Below are 15,352 nucleotides of genomic sequence, written 5' to 3' on the forward strand. Positions count from 1 at the left end.
TCGCTCCTGACATGATGGCGTAGCTTCCTTGCTGGATTCAGTTCTATCTGCCCTCTTGAAAAACTGATCCAGTGATGTAGTAGCTCTATTTGTTTTTTCTCTCTCATCATAGATGACATGGCAGCCCTGGATTGTATTCTGAACAGCGGTTGCAACCTTCATGCACCACGCACTGTTCAACACTCAGGTCCTGTGCCTCAAACTTTAACAGTGCCTCCTCGAGTAAGGAAGATCCCCTTGCCCTTTCCTGAATCCCTTGCCATCGTGAATCTCTCCGGTTGCTTGTTTCTCCCTCTCGTCTCTCTCTGTCCTTTCTCTGGGCCTGCAGTTCCATCAGGCCTTCGTTAGGAAGCAGCTCGTGGGGCACAGCCTGAAGTCCTCTTGCAGTTCCAGCTCTAGCTCTTCACCTCGCTCCGCTCCCTCAATTACTTTCACTTTTGTTTCTATCATTATTGCTTGGCGCTTGTTAGCAGTACCAGCTATGTCATTGGTGCCTTTACGCTTGTTTCCAGACATGCTGGGCTTGAAGTAAAGATACTGTACTGCTGTCGTCTACGCAGGACTTGTAAAGTCCACAAAATCACAGCCACTTGTAGAGGATGCACGCACGTGACAGTGTACGCTAGACGCACAAACTAACTTACGTGACTGGACGTGCGAATGCACGTCCGCACCTTTGAAATTCGCAGCTTAGAGGTTCGTATGGGGGACTTACTGTAGTGAATGAATGTCTAATGCCTACTTAGACATCCAACTAATACTACTATTGGGAGGAGGGTAGGGGAGAGGGAGAAAAAAGAGGGGGAGAGGGAGAAAAAAGAGGAGGAGAGGGAACTGTCGGTTTTTCATTTTAACACGCATGAGTCTACGACCACCTTGCCTGGTTTACTTGTATTTGCTTCTTTCACTCTCTCTCCTCAACCTTTCTTCGTCGGAAGAGTCAGCAAAACTGCCATCTTCTCCACACAGCCTTGCTGACTCCAGAACACTTCTGCTCTGATTTTTTTTAAACTTCTAACATAGCTTCTCCATTAAAAGATAGGAGAAAAATGACTTGCTCGTTTCAACCCTTACATACCCTAGAAAACGTATAACCTTGTCCTTACACACACAAGACGTTAAATGATAATTGATGAGCAAAGGAACAAATGAATAGATGAAGAATAACAAATATGTAGGTGAGAGGTCTTGTCGCACAGTCTCTTTGGGTTCATTTTTCATGAACTGGTAGGTTTCAGAATGTGCAGTTTGGTACCAGTAAGACTGGTTAATGAGCCAGGGATGTTGTAATCTGACCATTCTCTGGATAGTGCTCCTGGAAAAGAGAAAGAAAGAGTAAAGGTGGAAGGAAGAAAGGAAGAAAACCTTCAAAGGATGCCAGTTAGATTAGCTGTTAATTAAATTTGCAAATGGGTGTGTATGATGGGGTAGAATGGAATATTGAATGTGCTATATGAATTGCATCTTTCTTGAATGTGAGTTGCTCACCCTTTTAAGAGATCAGTGCAATTGGCTGTGTTTGCTACCCACCCATTACCCTTAATTAAACAGTTCAGGTCCAGTGGGGTCAGAGGTGTCCAGTCACATCTACCCTCCGACAGGGATCCAGTGGCCTCTACTGTGTGCCTCGGGTCACCCGGGTTCTCTGCAGTGAGCCGGCGTCTGCGCTAGGCAGACAGTTACCACTCTAATTTTCTCTAATTGACTTGTTGGCAGTGCTCACAGAGGGCAAAAGATATAGGGACATGGAGATTGGGCCCCGACAAGCACTTGGCATTGATGGGGCCACTGAGCGAAGTACATAATCTGCAATGAATAAAGGTCCGTGGGCTGTCAATCTAGCACATGCCGGTGGCGTTTAATTCACACCAAATATTAATTAAAAATAATGATGTTCTTCTTACTGGCTTCTGTTACTAAGCACAGCATCTTGGTCCAGCCCCCGAGGAGCTGTCTGCAAGTCATTTGATTCTCTCAGCCCCGTGAGATGCATGCATTTCACTACCTTCAGGCAAGCCTCAACAAAAACTCTCAGAACAACGGCTCTCTCACTTACCTAGTCTCTGGGGAAGAAGACCCCAAAAAAATCTTCCTGTTGCCCATTCCTTGTCCAACCCCTGTAATCAATAAATGTATGTTTATTTCCTTCTTTGCTGGCCACAAATAAGATACTGGCCAGAAGCCATCTGTTTTGGATGCTCAGAGTTATTAAATACCTTTTTATATTTCTTTATCCCAATGTGATGTATTGTATAGGAAATGTTGGCCAAACGATGATATAAATCTGATCAATAATTTGAAATCTGTGGAATCACTCAGAATCAGTTCAGTTCAGTTCAGTCGCTCAGTCGTGTCCGACTCTGCAACTCCATGAATCGCAGCACACCAGGCTTCCCTGTCCATCAGCAACTCCTGGAGTTCACCCAAACTCATGTGCATCAAGTCAGTGATGCCATCCAGCCATCTCATCCTCTGTCGTCCCCTTCTCCTCCTGCCCCCAATCCCTCCCAGCATCAGGGTCTTTTCCAATGAGTCAACTTTTTGCATGAGGTGCCCAAAGTACTGGAGTTTCAGCCTCAGCATCAGTCCTTCCAGTGAACACCCAGAATATCCATAATTAAAAATAATCCCCATGGACATCCACCAAGATTCAAGTTCTCTCAGTACGATTCAGTCAGAGTAAATTAAAATGAGAGAATACTGCTGTACATCATTTTTCAGAGGCAGTAGACATGTTTTCAAGCCTAAATATCTGTAACATTTTAGCAAATCCCAAAAATAAATTTACTCTCATAATTGTCATTAAATGTATTCCCAAACAATGGGGTCTGACCATAATTAATGATTAATTCATTTGGAATTCATTATGATAATATTAAATGTGTTTAATTCATTTGATGTGTCTAAAGAGGGAGCAATTCTAGGCAATTCTTTTGTGATTACTTGTTTTTAAAGTTGAGCTCTGAGCATGTGCAGAAAAATAGCTCCACAGTGCCCTCTAGTGGTACACTCACAAATGACATTCTTTTTTAAGGGGCGGAAACACAAACCCTCCTTCTCCCTTGTTTCACATCTCACAGCATCTTTCCCCGTCAGCACACACTTAAATGAAATGCCTCCATCACAATATAAAAGGAGTTCAAAGCGACTAATAACTGAAAGTGAAAGTGTTGGTTTCTCAGTTGTGTCTGACTTTTTGCTACCCTGTGGACTCTAGGCCTGCAAGGCTCCTCTGTCCATGGGATTCTCCAGGCAGGAATACTGGGCTGGGTTGCCATTTCCTTCTCCAGGGGATCTTCTCAACCCAGGGATTGAACCCAGGTCTCCTGCCTTGTGGGTAGATGCTTTACTGTCTGAGCTACTAGGCAAGCAACTAATAACTGAACCTGAAAAGATCTCACTGCTTCCTCAGGAAATCCAGATGCAGTTTGACAAAAGCACTGTTACAGAGGCCAGAGAAGGCCCAAAAGATGTTGGCACAGAGAATGTGAAGGGCATAATGAGAGGCTTCTTGAAAAGGGGGAGATGAAGCTGTCTTGGGTCTTTTATGTGCTGGGTAGCTCTGTGTTAACTTTAGAAATGTCAGTGAGCTTACCTGATGTTCAAATTACCAACTAAAAACAGCAACATACTAGATTTAAACGTCTTTAAAGACCCTTAGCTCTAGCAATATTCCTTTATCAGTAGCAACTCTGCTGAACATCTGTTTACCTTTCCTAAGAATAAGCCATCGCCACATTTTATTTAAATTTAAGCTTGGTCACCTAAAGACATTACTTTGCCAACAAAGGTCCGTCTAGTCAAAGCTATGGCTTTTCCAGTAGTCATGTATGGATGTGAGAGTTGGACTGTAAAGAAAGCTGAGCACTGAAGAATTGATGCTTTTGAACTGTGGTGTTGGAGAAGACTCTTGAGAGTCCTTTGGACTGCAAGGAGATCCAACTAGTCCATTCCTGAAGGAAATCAGTTCCAAATATTTATTGAAAGGACTGATGCTGAAGCTGAAACTCCAATACTTTGGCCACTTGGTGAGAAGACTGAAGGCAGGAGGAGAAGGGGACGACAGAGGATGAGATGGTTAGATGGCATCACCGACTCAATGGACATGAGTTTGAGTAAACTCCAGGAGTTGGTGATGGACAGGGAAGCCTGGCGTGCTGCAGTCCATGGGGTTGCAAAGAGTCAGACATGGCTGAGCAACTGAACTGAAATGAACTAAAGCTTGATCACCCTCAAGGTGTACACATCATGGTTAGGATTTGTGGAGTGTATCACTCAATGTAGCTCATAAATCCAACAGCTGGTAAATGATAAAACTCCATACTCTGTGAGCGTACCCTCTACCATGGGTGGTGGACATGGTGTGGAAGGAGCTGCCATTGCTCAGAGACTTACTATAGACTTCATGGCTATCAATATTAGCAAGAGTCAGTACTGAAATGACAGTGAGCTCACCTTTACTATGGGGGAGATAAAGCAATGTTGAACACTGCTCAGGAGCCAGACAGCAGCTAGATGAGGTACACATGCTCTTGTAATTCAAATTGAGACCAAAATTTGAGCCAGTAAAATGAGAATGAATATGTACAGAATATTACAGAATATGTACCCTGAAGAGGTATAAATTGGGCAGCTGGGAGGTAAGGACAGAGAGGGGAAGGCACGAATTCAGTGTAACATGGATGAGGCTGACCGCCTGGACACTTCAGCATTAACCCTGAGCGGGAAAATCAGAGCTCAAATCAGACATTCTTCACTTTGAATTCCAGTCTAAATTAGAGGGGTGCAGGGAAAACCAGTGTATCCAATAGCCTTGCATAACAGACACTTGCTTTATTATTTCATGCTTATCCTCCTTATCACATCTTATCGTTTCTACTTGGTTGGTGTAGACCTTGACTGCTGTTGACATCTTGGCTAAGGAAAGTGAAAGTGAAGTTGCTCGGTCGTGTCTGACTCTTTGCGACCCCATGGACTGTAGCCCACCAGGCTCCTCTGTCCATGGCATTTTCCAGGCAAGAGTACTGGAGTGGGTTGCCACTCCAGGACATCTTCCCAACCCAGGGATTGAACCCGGGTCTCCTGCATTGTAGGCAGATGCTTTACCATCTGAGCCACCAGGGAAGTCCACTGGCAGGTTGGTATGAACTGTCAACAGGGTTTCTGCCATAAGCTGTATGAGGTCACCGCAGAGCAGGGCTTCTCACCTGCTTTGTGCAGGGCGTGTCATTCATTCACACAAGCACACTGTAGAGTTAGTAACGTACAGCAAAAAAACATGTTCACTAGGAGAACAAAGAACTAGAGCTCCAAGCTTCCTTACCTTGTCCTAAAGAATCCTGGACGAGCCCCCAAGGTGAAAGGTTGCTGCTGAACCACAAAAGACGCCAGGATTCTTGACCTCTGGAGGAGAAGTCAGTCTGGGGCCAGTGATAAGGCTTGATTGCTCAGAGCTTTTGTGTAATAAAGTTTTATTAAATTATAAAAGAGATAGAGAAAGCTTCTGACACAGACATCAGAAGGGACAGAACCACACCTTATTACCTATTCTTCCCTGAATGCATACAGATTTGAATGCAGTTGTATATGTAGGAATCTAAAGTCATAGACAAGGGGCCACAGACCTGGATTCAGTTCAGAGATATATGATTTTGTTTTGCCAGCACAAGTTTATTTTCTTTATTTAAATCATTTGCCAACATTTGAAAATTTGTGGATTTCCCATAAAACTCTGGGTTTCCAGAAATTTTGACAACTCTGAGCCTGCTCTCCATAGTCTAACAACACTCTTAAACTGAGTGCTGGCCCCTCTCCTTTGATGAATTATTAATACTTACATGGATTCCTGTCTGGGATCCTCTAGGCCATATTGTCTTTGACACTATAGCCGAATATTTCTACCATACTCTCACTCCCTCCCTCTCTCAGGTTTGAAAACAAAGACACAAATCAAAAATAAAACTCTAACTTCTAATCATGTAGGTGTGGCATTCCTGATATCTCTCTCACTCTCTTGATAAAGAAATACGCATTATTGCTTAGTTGCTCAGTTGTGCCTGACTCTTTGCAACTCCATGAACTGCCCCTGGTCAGGCTCCTCTGTCCATGAAATTTTTCAGGCAGGAGTACTGGAGTGCGTTGTCATTTCCTCCTCCAGGGGATCTCCCAACCCAAGCAGCGAACCCGCTTCTCCTGCATTGCAGGCAGGTTCTTTACCTCTGAGCCACCAGGGAAGCCCAGAAAGAAATATATAGACAAACACAAATATATAGTCTATGTATATTGGTAAATTAAATGCAATTTCACCCAAAAGAAGTAATTAGATGTGGTTTGAATCTAATATAAATGTTTACATTGTAGTTTATATGTGTTTGAAATCAGACTATGACGTCACTCCAGTAACTATAAAGTATATTCTTCCTAATAGAAAAGTGTGTTGATGACCTTCCTCACTGTATTTTCAATCTGACCCATCTTTTCTCTGAGATATTTTATTCTTTTGTTGTTGTTAAGTCACCAAGTCATGTCTGACTCTTTGCCACTCCATGGACTGTAGCATGCCACGCTTCCCTGTCCTTCACTATCTCTCGGAATTTGCTCAGATTCATGTCCATTGAGTTGGTGATACTATCTAACCATTTCATCCTCTGCCACCCTCTTCTCCTTTTGTCTTCCATCTTGCCCAGCATCAGGGTCTTTTCCAATGAGTCGGCTTGTTGCATCAGGTGGCCAAAGTATTGGAGCTACAGCATCAGTTCTTCCACTGAGTATTCAGGGTTGATTTCCTTTCAGATTGACTGGATTGATCTGCTTGCAGTCCAGGGAACTCTCGGGAGTCTTCTCCAGCACCACAATTTGAAGGCATCAATTCTTCAGCCTTCAGCTTTCTTTATGGTCCAACACGCACATCCATACATGACTACTGGAAAAACCAAAGCTTTGGCTGTACAGATGTTTATTGGCAAAGTGATATCTTTGCTTTTTAATATGCTGTCTAGGTTTATCAAAGCTTTTCTTCCAGGGAGAAAGCATCTTTTAATTTCGTGGCTGCAGTCACCATCCGTAGTGATTTTGGAGCCCAAGAAAAGAAAATCTGTCTGCTTCCACTTTTTGCCTATCTATTTGCCATGAAATGATGGGACCAGAGGCATGATAATAGTTTTTCGAATGCTAAGTTTTAAGCCAGCTTTTTCATTCTCCTCTTTCACTGTCTAAGAGGCTCTTTAACTCCTCTTCGCATTCTGCCATTAGGGTGGTATAAACTGCATGTCTGAGGCTGTTGATATTTCTCCAGGAAATCTTAATTCCAACTTGTGATTCATCCAGCCCAACATTTCACATGATGTACTCTGTATATAAGTTAAATAAACAGGATTACAATATAGCCTTGTCATACTCCTTTCCCCATTTTGAACCAGCCTGTTGTTCATGTAAGGTTCTAACTGTTGCTTCTTGACCTGCATACAGGTTTCTAAGGTGGTCTGGTATTCCCATCACTTGAAGAGTTTTTCACAGTTTGTTGTGATCCACACAAACGCGCTCTCGTAATCAATGAAGCAGAAACACACGTTTTTGGGGAATTTCCTTGCTTTTTTCTATGATCCAGCAGAAGTCGCCAATTTGATCTCTTGTTCCTCTGCCTTTTCTAAATTCAGCCTGTACATCTGGAAGTTCTCGGTTCACATATTGTTGAAACCTAGCTTGAAGGATTTTGAGCTTAATCTTATCAGCATGCAAAATGAGCAAAATTGTATGATAATTTGTACATTCTTTGGCACTGCCCTTTGGGATTGGAATGAACACTGACCTTTTCCAGTCCTTTGGCCACTGCTGAGTTTTTTAAGGCTGTGACCCATGACTATCCTTCTATCTCTAAATCCTACCCATGCCCTTCAGTACTAGTTCTAAGTCTGATAATTCCTTAAAGAACTAATCCCTCACTAAGTTTTTAGGCCTCTAAACTCATGTAGCATTGGTACATTGTATGACAAACTTTTCTGCTTAATTACATGTACTTTTTCATTGTGTTCTCTGCCCAGAATTCTGATTGTAACCTGGTAAGAGAGGTCCATCCTTTCCAAATATTCTTTTATCTCCAACAGCATTTGACACTTGTTGACTGATCACTTTTTTTTGGCAAACCAGATTGACAACATAAGTCTAAAAAAAAATGACCAGTTTTCCCAGCACCACTTGTTAAAGAGATTGTCTTTACTCCATTGTATATTCTTGCCTCCTTTGTCAAAGATAAGGTGTCCATATGTGTGTGGATTTATCTCTGGGCTTTCTATTTTGTTCCATTGATCTATATGTCTGTCTTTGTGCCAGTACCATACTGTCTTGATGACTGTGGCTTTGTAGTAGAGTCTGAAGTCAGGCAAGTTGATTCCTCCAGTTCCATTCTTCTTTCTCAAGATTGCTTTGGCTATTCGAGGTTTTTTGTATTTCCATACAAAGCTTGAAATTATTTGTTCTAGTTCTGTGAAAAATGTGGCTGGTAGCTTGATAGGGATTGCATTGAATTTGTAAATTGCTTTGGGTAGTATACTCATTTTCACTATATTGATTCTTCCAATCCATGAACATGGTATATTTCTCCATCTATTAGTGTCCTCTTTGATTTCTTTCATCAGTGTTTTATAGTTTTCTATATATAGGTCTTTAGTTTCTTTAGGTAGATATATTCCTAAGTATTTTATTCTTTTCGTTGCAATGGTGAATGGAATTGTTTCCTTAATTTCTTTTTCTACTTTCTCATTATTCGTGTATAGGAATGCAAGGGATTTCTGTGTGTTGATTTTATATCCTGCAACTTTACTATATTCATTGATGAGCTCTAGTAATTTTCTGGTGGAGTCTTTAGGGTTTTCCATGTAGAGGATCATGTCATCTGCAAACAGTGAGAGTTTTACTTCTTCTTTTCCAATTTGGATTCCTTTTATTTCTTTTTCTGCTCTGATTGCTGTGGCCAAAACTTCCAGAACTATGTTGAATAGTAGAGGTGAAAGTGGGCACCCTTGTCTTGTTCCTGACTTTAGGGGAAATGCTTTCAATTTTTCACCATTGAGGATAATGTTTGCTGTGGGTTTGTCATAGATAGCTTTTATTATGTTGAGGTATGTTCCTTCTATTCCTGCTTTCTGGAGAGTTTTTATCATAAATGGATGTTGAATTTTGTCAAAGGCCTTCTCTGCATCTATTGAGATAATCATATGGTTTTTATTTTTCAATTTGTTAATGTGGTGAATTACATTGATTGATTTGCGGATATTGAAGAATCCTTGCATCCCTGGGATAAAGCCCACTTGGTCATGGTGTATGATCTTTTAATGTGTTGTTGGATTCTGATTGCTAGAATTTTGTTGAGGATTTTTGCATCTATGTTCATCAGAGATATTGGCCTGTAGTTTTCTTTTTGTGACATCTTTGTCAGGTTTTGGTATTAGGGTGATGGTGGCCTCATAGAATGAGTTTGGAAGTTTACCTTCCTCTGCAATTTTCTGGAAGAGTTTGAGGAGGATAGGTGTTAGCTCTTCTCGAAATTTTTGGTAGAATTCAGCTGTGAAGCCATCTGGACCTGGGCTTTTGTTTGCTGGAAGATTTCTGATTACATTATCAATTTCCGTGCTTGTGATGGGTCTGTTAAGATTTTCTATTTCTTCCTGGTTCAGTTTTGGAAAATTGTACTTTTCTAAGAATTTGTCCATTTCTTCCACGTTGTCCATTTTATTGGCATACAACTGCTGATAGTAGTCTCTTATGATCCTTTGTATTTCTGTGTTGTCTGTTGTGATCTCTCCATTTTCATTTCTAATTTTATTGATTTGATTTTTCTCTCTTTGCTTCTTGATGAGTCTGGCTAATGGTTTGTCAATTTTATTTATCCTTTCAAAGAACCAGCTTTTGGCTTTGTTGATTTTTGCTATGGTCTCTTTTGTTTCTTTTGCATTTATTTCTGCCCTAATTTTTAAGATTTCTTTCCTTCTACTAATGAAACTAGATCACTTTCTAACACCGCACACAAAAATAAACTCAAAATGGATTAAAGATCTAAATGTAAGATCAGAAACTATAAAACTCCTAGAGGAGAACATAGGCAAAACACTCTCAGACATAAACCATAGCAGGATCCTCTATGATCCACCTCCCAGAATGCTGGAAATAAAAGCAAAAATAAACAAATGGGATCTAATTAAAATTAAAAGCTTCTGCACAACAAAGGAAAATATAAGCAAGGTGAAAAGACAGCCATCTGAATGGGAGAAAATAATAGCAAATGAAGCAACTGACAAACAACTAATCTCAAAAATATACAAGCAACTTCTGCAGCTCAACTCCAGAAAAATAAATGACCCAATCAAAAATGGGCCAAAGAACTAAATAGACATTTCTCCAAAGAAGACATACGGATGGCTAACAAACACATGAAAAGATGCTCAACATCACTCATTATTAGAGAAATGCAAATCAAAACCACAATGAGGTACCACTTCACACCAGTCAGAATGGCTGCGATCCAAAAATCTACAAGCAATAAATGCTGGAGAGGGTGTGGAGAAAAGGGAACCCTCCTACACTGTTGGTGGGAATGCAAACTAGTACAGCCACTATGGAGAACAGTGTGGAGATTCCTTAAAAATTGCAAATAGAACTACCTTATGACCCAGCAATCCCACTTCTGGGCATACACACCGAGGAAACCAGAATTGAAAGAGACACATGTACCCCAATGTTCATCGCAGCACTGTTTATAATAGCCAGGACATGGAAACAACCTAGATGTCCATCAGCAGATGAATGGATAAGAAAGCTGTGGTACATATACACAATGGAGTATTACTCAGCCGTTAAAAAGAATTCATTTGAATCAGTTCTGATGAGATGGATGAAACTGGAGCCGATTATACAGAGTGAAGTAAGCCAGAAAGAAAAACACCAATACAGTATACTAACACATATATATGGAATTTAGGAAGATGGCAATGACGACCCTGTATGCAAGACAGGGAAAGAGACACAGATGTGTATAACGGACTTTTGGACACAGAGGGAGAGGGAGAGGGTGGGATGATTTGGGAGAATGACATTCTAACATGTATACTATCATGTGAATTGAATCGCCAGTCTATGTCTGACGCAGGATGCAGCATGCTTGGGGCTGGTGCATGGGGATGACCCAGAAAGATGTTATGGGGAGGGAGGTGGGAGGGGGGTTCATGTTTGGGAATGCATGTAAGAATTAAAGATTTTAAAATTTAAAAAATAAAAAACTAAAAAATAAAAAATAAAAAAAAAAATGAATATCTCCTCTTGTAGGTGAAGCAGTCACTGACTGGAAGCCCTTTGGCTGCATTAAATGTAATTTTATTTTATTCTTCTTGTTGTATTGTGGTTCTTGTGTCATTGTTTGGAATGTCAAGTCTTTAAGGTGAATATTTAGGTCACATAAAAATTTCATAAAGAAAAATCCATCTAATCAGTTTTCAAAGAACACTGTCAGAGATAAATTCATCCATTTTAAAAGCTGTTGTAAAATCAAACACAGATACAGAAAACCACATGCAACCAATGTATCATTTCATGAATTATTTTAAGTTAGAGTTCACCCTGTTTCTTGGCTGTATTTTCTGCAAATTGGCAATCGGATCCAGTAGCTTGATCAAACCAAGTAGGTTTGATCCCTTCAGCCAGACTAGAGGGCACTGCACGATTTATTTCACTGTGGTGCGCATGCTAAGTCGCCTCAGTCATGTCCAATTCTTTGCAGCCTTGTGGACGGTAGCCCAGCAGGCTCCTCTGTCCGTGGGATTCTCCAGGCAGACATCCTGGAGTAGGTTGCCATCCCTTCCTCCAGGGAATCTTCCCGACCCAGGGATCCAGCCACAGTCTCTTGCATTGTCTCCTGCGTTGGCAAGTGGGTTCTTTACCATGAGCACCACCTGGGATGCCCTCTTTCATTAGGTATATAATGTCTAGATTCTCTGTTTTATCTTAGCAATCATGAATTCTTAATGTGTAGTTTGTTCATTGAGGCTGAGAAATAGCGATATTTGCATGTTTCTTATTAGTTGGAATACCGTTATAATAGGATACACCCTCCGTATCCTGTTTGGCTGCACACTGGTAGAGTTTGTTTAAGAAGGACCTGCTAAACATTTGGCGCATTACCCAGATTTGACGATAGTAGTTTGCTCCCCTGTCCAATTCAGAAATGACCAACTCCTATATTCATTAAAGTGAGTGAAGTCGCTCAGTCGTGTCAGACTCTTTGCGACCACATGGGCTATAGCCTACTAGGCTCCTCCACCCATGGGATTTTCCAGGCAAGAGTACCGGAGTGGGTTGCCATTTCCTTCTCCAGGGGATCTTCCCAATCCAGGGATTGAACCCAGATCTCCCGCATTGTAGGCAGACACTTTTACCATCTGAGCCACCAGGGACGTCCCTTTATTATTCATTAAAGTATCTATGAACTCATACATTCATAGTTTAATTTCATTGCAACTTTTATGTTTATTGAAGCTCTTTGTCCTCCTCTTTGGTTCTGTGGAAGCTCTTCCAACTTGACTTCCGAATCCGTTTGACACAATCCCGCTATTCTTTGATGGTTTCTTTTCTTCTTGGGATGTCAAGATGCTTCAGGCTCAATTGCTGTGTTTTCTGCCTTAGACTAGGAATCAACCAGTTCTCCAAGAAGCCTTTGTTCCTTGCAGTGCAAAATATATTTTTTCAGAATCTCAGTTTGGGTGAAAAGATACCTGTGTAACTAAGTGTTTCTAGATGTTTTCAGTGGACAGAATTAGAGGTAAAATACCCTTTGCATTTAAACTGATTTTTTTTCAGTTAGATTTTAGGAACACAGTACTTCATCTCTTCTCTTTTACATGTGTATGTCTTTTACATAGGTGTGTCCTTGTTCACACCTGGGATCCCAATCTGAAGGAGGTAGGGTTCAACAGAATTAGACTTTCTCCTGATTTCTCTTTTGTTCTATCTCATATTGCATTGGTATCAGAGTAACATTAATAATAGTTTCACCATCAATAATAATTATTAAAATGTTTCTATATATATTATCCTCATTCTTCCTTCATTTTGTCTTACGATTATAATATGGGGACAGTATCAGAACATGTAGTGTTGCAAAATAAAATTTCTCCTTTTAACCCTCAATTAGTCTTAGTTCATTAAATTTATTGTTCTTCAGTTAGCTATTAGATCAGTATCTCTCAGGTCACTTTAAATATCTAAGGCTCATTTTCCAGTGGTTCTCAGGATTAGGGGAACAATATTTCCTGATTCCTTGCAAGTTGGTAACAGTTTGGGTGTTATCAAACTGTTATAACAGCCCTTTATATTTGAAGTTAACTCTTGTTGACTGTGAGGACCTTGGATCACATTTTCTTACCTTGAGTGTCTCAAATCACTTCAGTTTCTTCTGGCACAAAATGATGCTGTCAAAAAAAATCTGATAATAATCTAATTTTCCCCCCTTATAAATCCTGTATTCTTTTTGTCCACATGCCTAAAAGATTTTTTTAAGTCAGCTAAAATTCCTTGCATTGTATTTTTTTCTGTGCATTTGTTCTGTTCCCTTTCTTTGATTTTTTTCCCTCAAGGACAGCTGTTACTCCAGTGTTCAGTTCTGCCTTCTCGAATGTGTGTGTGCGCTGCAATATGTGCCACTTGTTTCTGCGTTTTTCTTTATTCTTTCTTAGTTTACTCTTGTTTTTGTTTTCTCCTTATTGCTTTGTTTATTCACCTTGTTATACTTTCTTTCTAGAATTACTTCTTAAATATAATTCTTTCTGAAATTTGCCACCTCGTTTATGAATTGTAATCATTCTGATTTATGTTACTCTTGCATCTCTGGCATTTTATTTTCTTAACATTACTTAGCTCACTTTGGGGCAGCAAATTGCGGGTTTGATGTGTTTTTCTTGTGTAATTTTGATCCTCTTTTTGTGGACTTGTCTGTAGGTATGATAGTGTCCTCATTTTATTTTGTAAGAAACTTAACCTCAGCAGATATTTTTGTGCTTGCTTTTAGATTTGTTTCCCTGCATGCTGAGAAATTGGAATAGCTTTTCTAAGAGGACAGAGCTCCCTGTCCTCTTGTTTTTCTTACACCAGGGCTCAAGGCTTAGGGAACTGTAGCCTGTGGGTCAAATCTGGTCCAGGTCCTATTTTTGTTGGGGCATCACTGAACTAACAATGCTTTTTGTACTTTTGAAGAGTTGTAAGCAAACATAGATGAGTATGTGACAGAGACTAGGTGGACTGCAAAGCTGTATAGACTATCTTGGTCTCCTACAGAAAAGTTGGCCAAACCCTGGTACACACTAAAAACTATGGCAGTTTGTTTTCCAAGTTTTCAAGACTATTCCTCTCTTCTACTTTGATCTGGACTTTCTCTTCCTTTCATGTCTGTTGTTTCTGATCTACTCATAAATTTTAAATATATTTTCAGTAGTTTGTCCCCAAGGTGAGCCCTGTCCCAGAAAGGAGAGTTTGTAAGTTAGTTTCAAGTGTTTATATTTACTATTCTCAAACTGGTCTATTGTACTTTCTATTAATAGCATTAGTTATTTTAGAATTACCCTGTTTTCAGAATTGAGGTTTCCCTCTAATTTCTCTCCCACAGATACTAATAACTCTTGGGTTCTAAGGGCCTTGGTGGTTTGTCCATATCCACTGGTATTTTAGGATGTGAACATACAGACCCCATCACCTCATTTTCAACTGTTTGCTTAACTGACTATATTCAATTTGATTTCAGGAAAATGTTTATCCTGAGTATTTCAGCACATTAAATAAACCCACATGTACACTTTTTTCCTCTGTTTTCCTTCAGAGTCAAGTTCCCATTATGTCATCTCCCTAAAAGCTTTTAACAATGCAGGAGAAGGAGTTCCTCTTTATGAAAGTGCTACCACCCGATCTATCACAGGTAAGCTGAAATAGTTAATCGTTTTTTCCACAAGGCATTTGAGTTGTGAAAACAACAAACCAAAATGAAACAAAACAAATAATGAAGAAAAAACATATGAAGTCATGTCCGAGTCTTATGTGTATATATACACACACAATTTTTTATTTTGGGGGTTATCAAAATTGTGAGAGGAATTCAGTCTGTAAATTAGTCCTTGGACTTAGAGAATGTAGATCCCTTATTCTCTTTATTTTTTTCCAGTAGCTTCATATTTTGGTGTCTTGACACCATTTTTCATTCCTCTGGGTAACCTCTCCAGATCAGTTCAATGTAGGCAGGAGGGTCTCTGCAGAAGGCTACCAGGTGCCTGAATGGACACTTGCTTCACTGAAGAGGGTCCTTCAAGCTGATATCGACAAG

At 40.3% G+C, this 15,352-nt stretch overlaps 1 protein-coding gene and 1 non-coding gene across 3 annotated transcripts in view; one reads left to right on the forward strand and one right to left on the reverse strand.

Moving 5' to 3' along the window:
* DCC (DCC netrin 1 receptor) overlaps positions 1-15,352 on the forward strand; it is a 1,280,644-nt gene that overhangs the window by 1,094,607 nt on the left and 170,685 nt on the right. For both annotated transcript variants that reach the window (XM_042239663.2, XM_042239664.2), the window contains exon 16: positions 14,855-14,950. In XM_042239663.2, the coding sequence (XP_042095597.1) occupies positions 14,855-14,950 (96 nt within the window). The remainder of the gene's footprint in view (positions 1-14,854; positions 14,951-15,352) is intronic.
* Positions 5,053-5,124, reverse strand: TRNAC-ACA (transfer RNA cysteine (anticodon ACA)). The gene has a single exon. It is a non-coding gene; the product is annotated as a tRNA-Cys (tRNA).

The sequence above is a fragment of the Ovis aries genome, chromosome 23, assembly GCF_016772045.2.
Source record: "Ovis aries strain OAR_USU_Benz2616 breed Rambouillet chromosome 23, ARS-UI_Ramb_v3.0, whole genome shotgun sequence".
In the NCBI taxonomy this organism is placed as follows: Eukaryota; Metazoa; Chordata; class Mammalia; order Artiodactyla; family Bovidae; genus Ovis; species Ovis aries.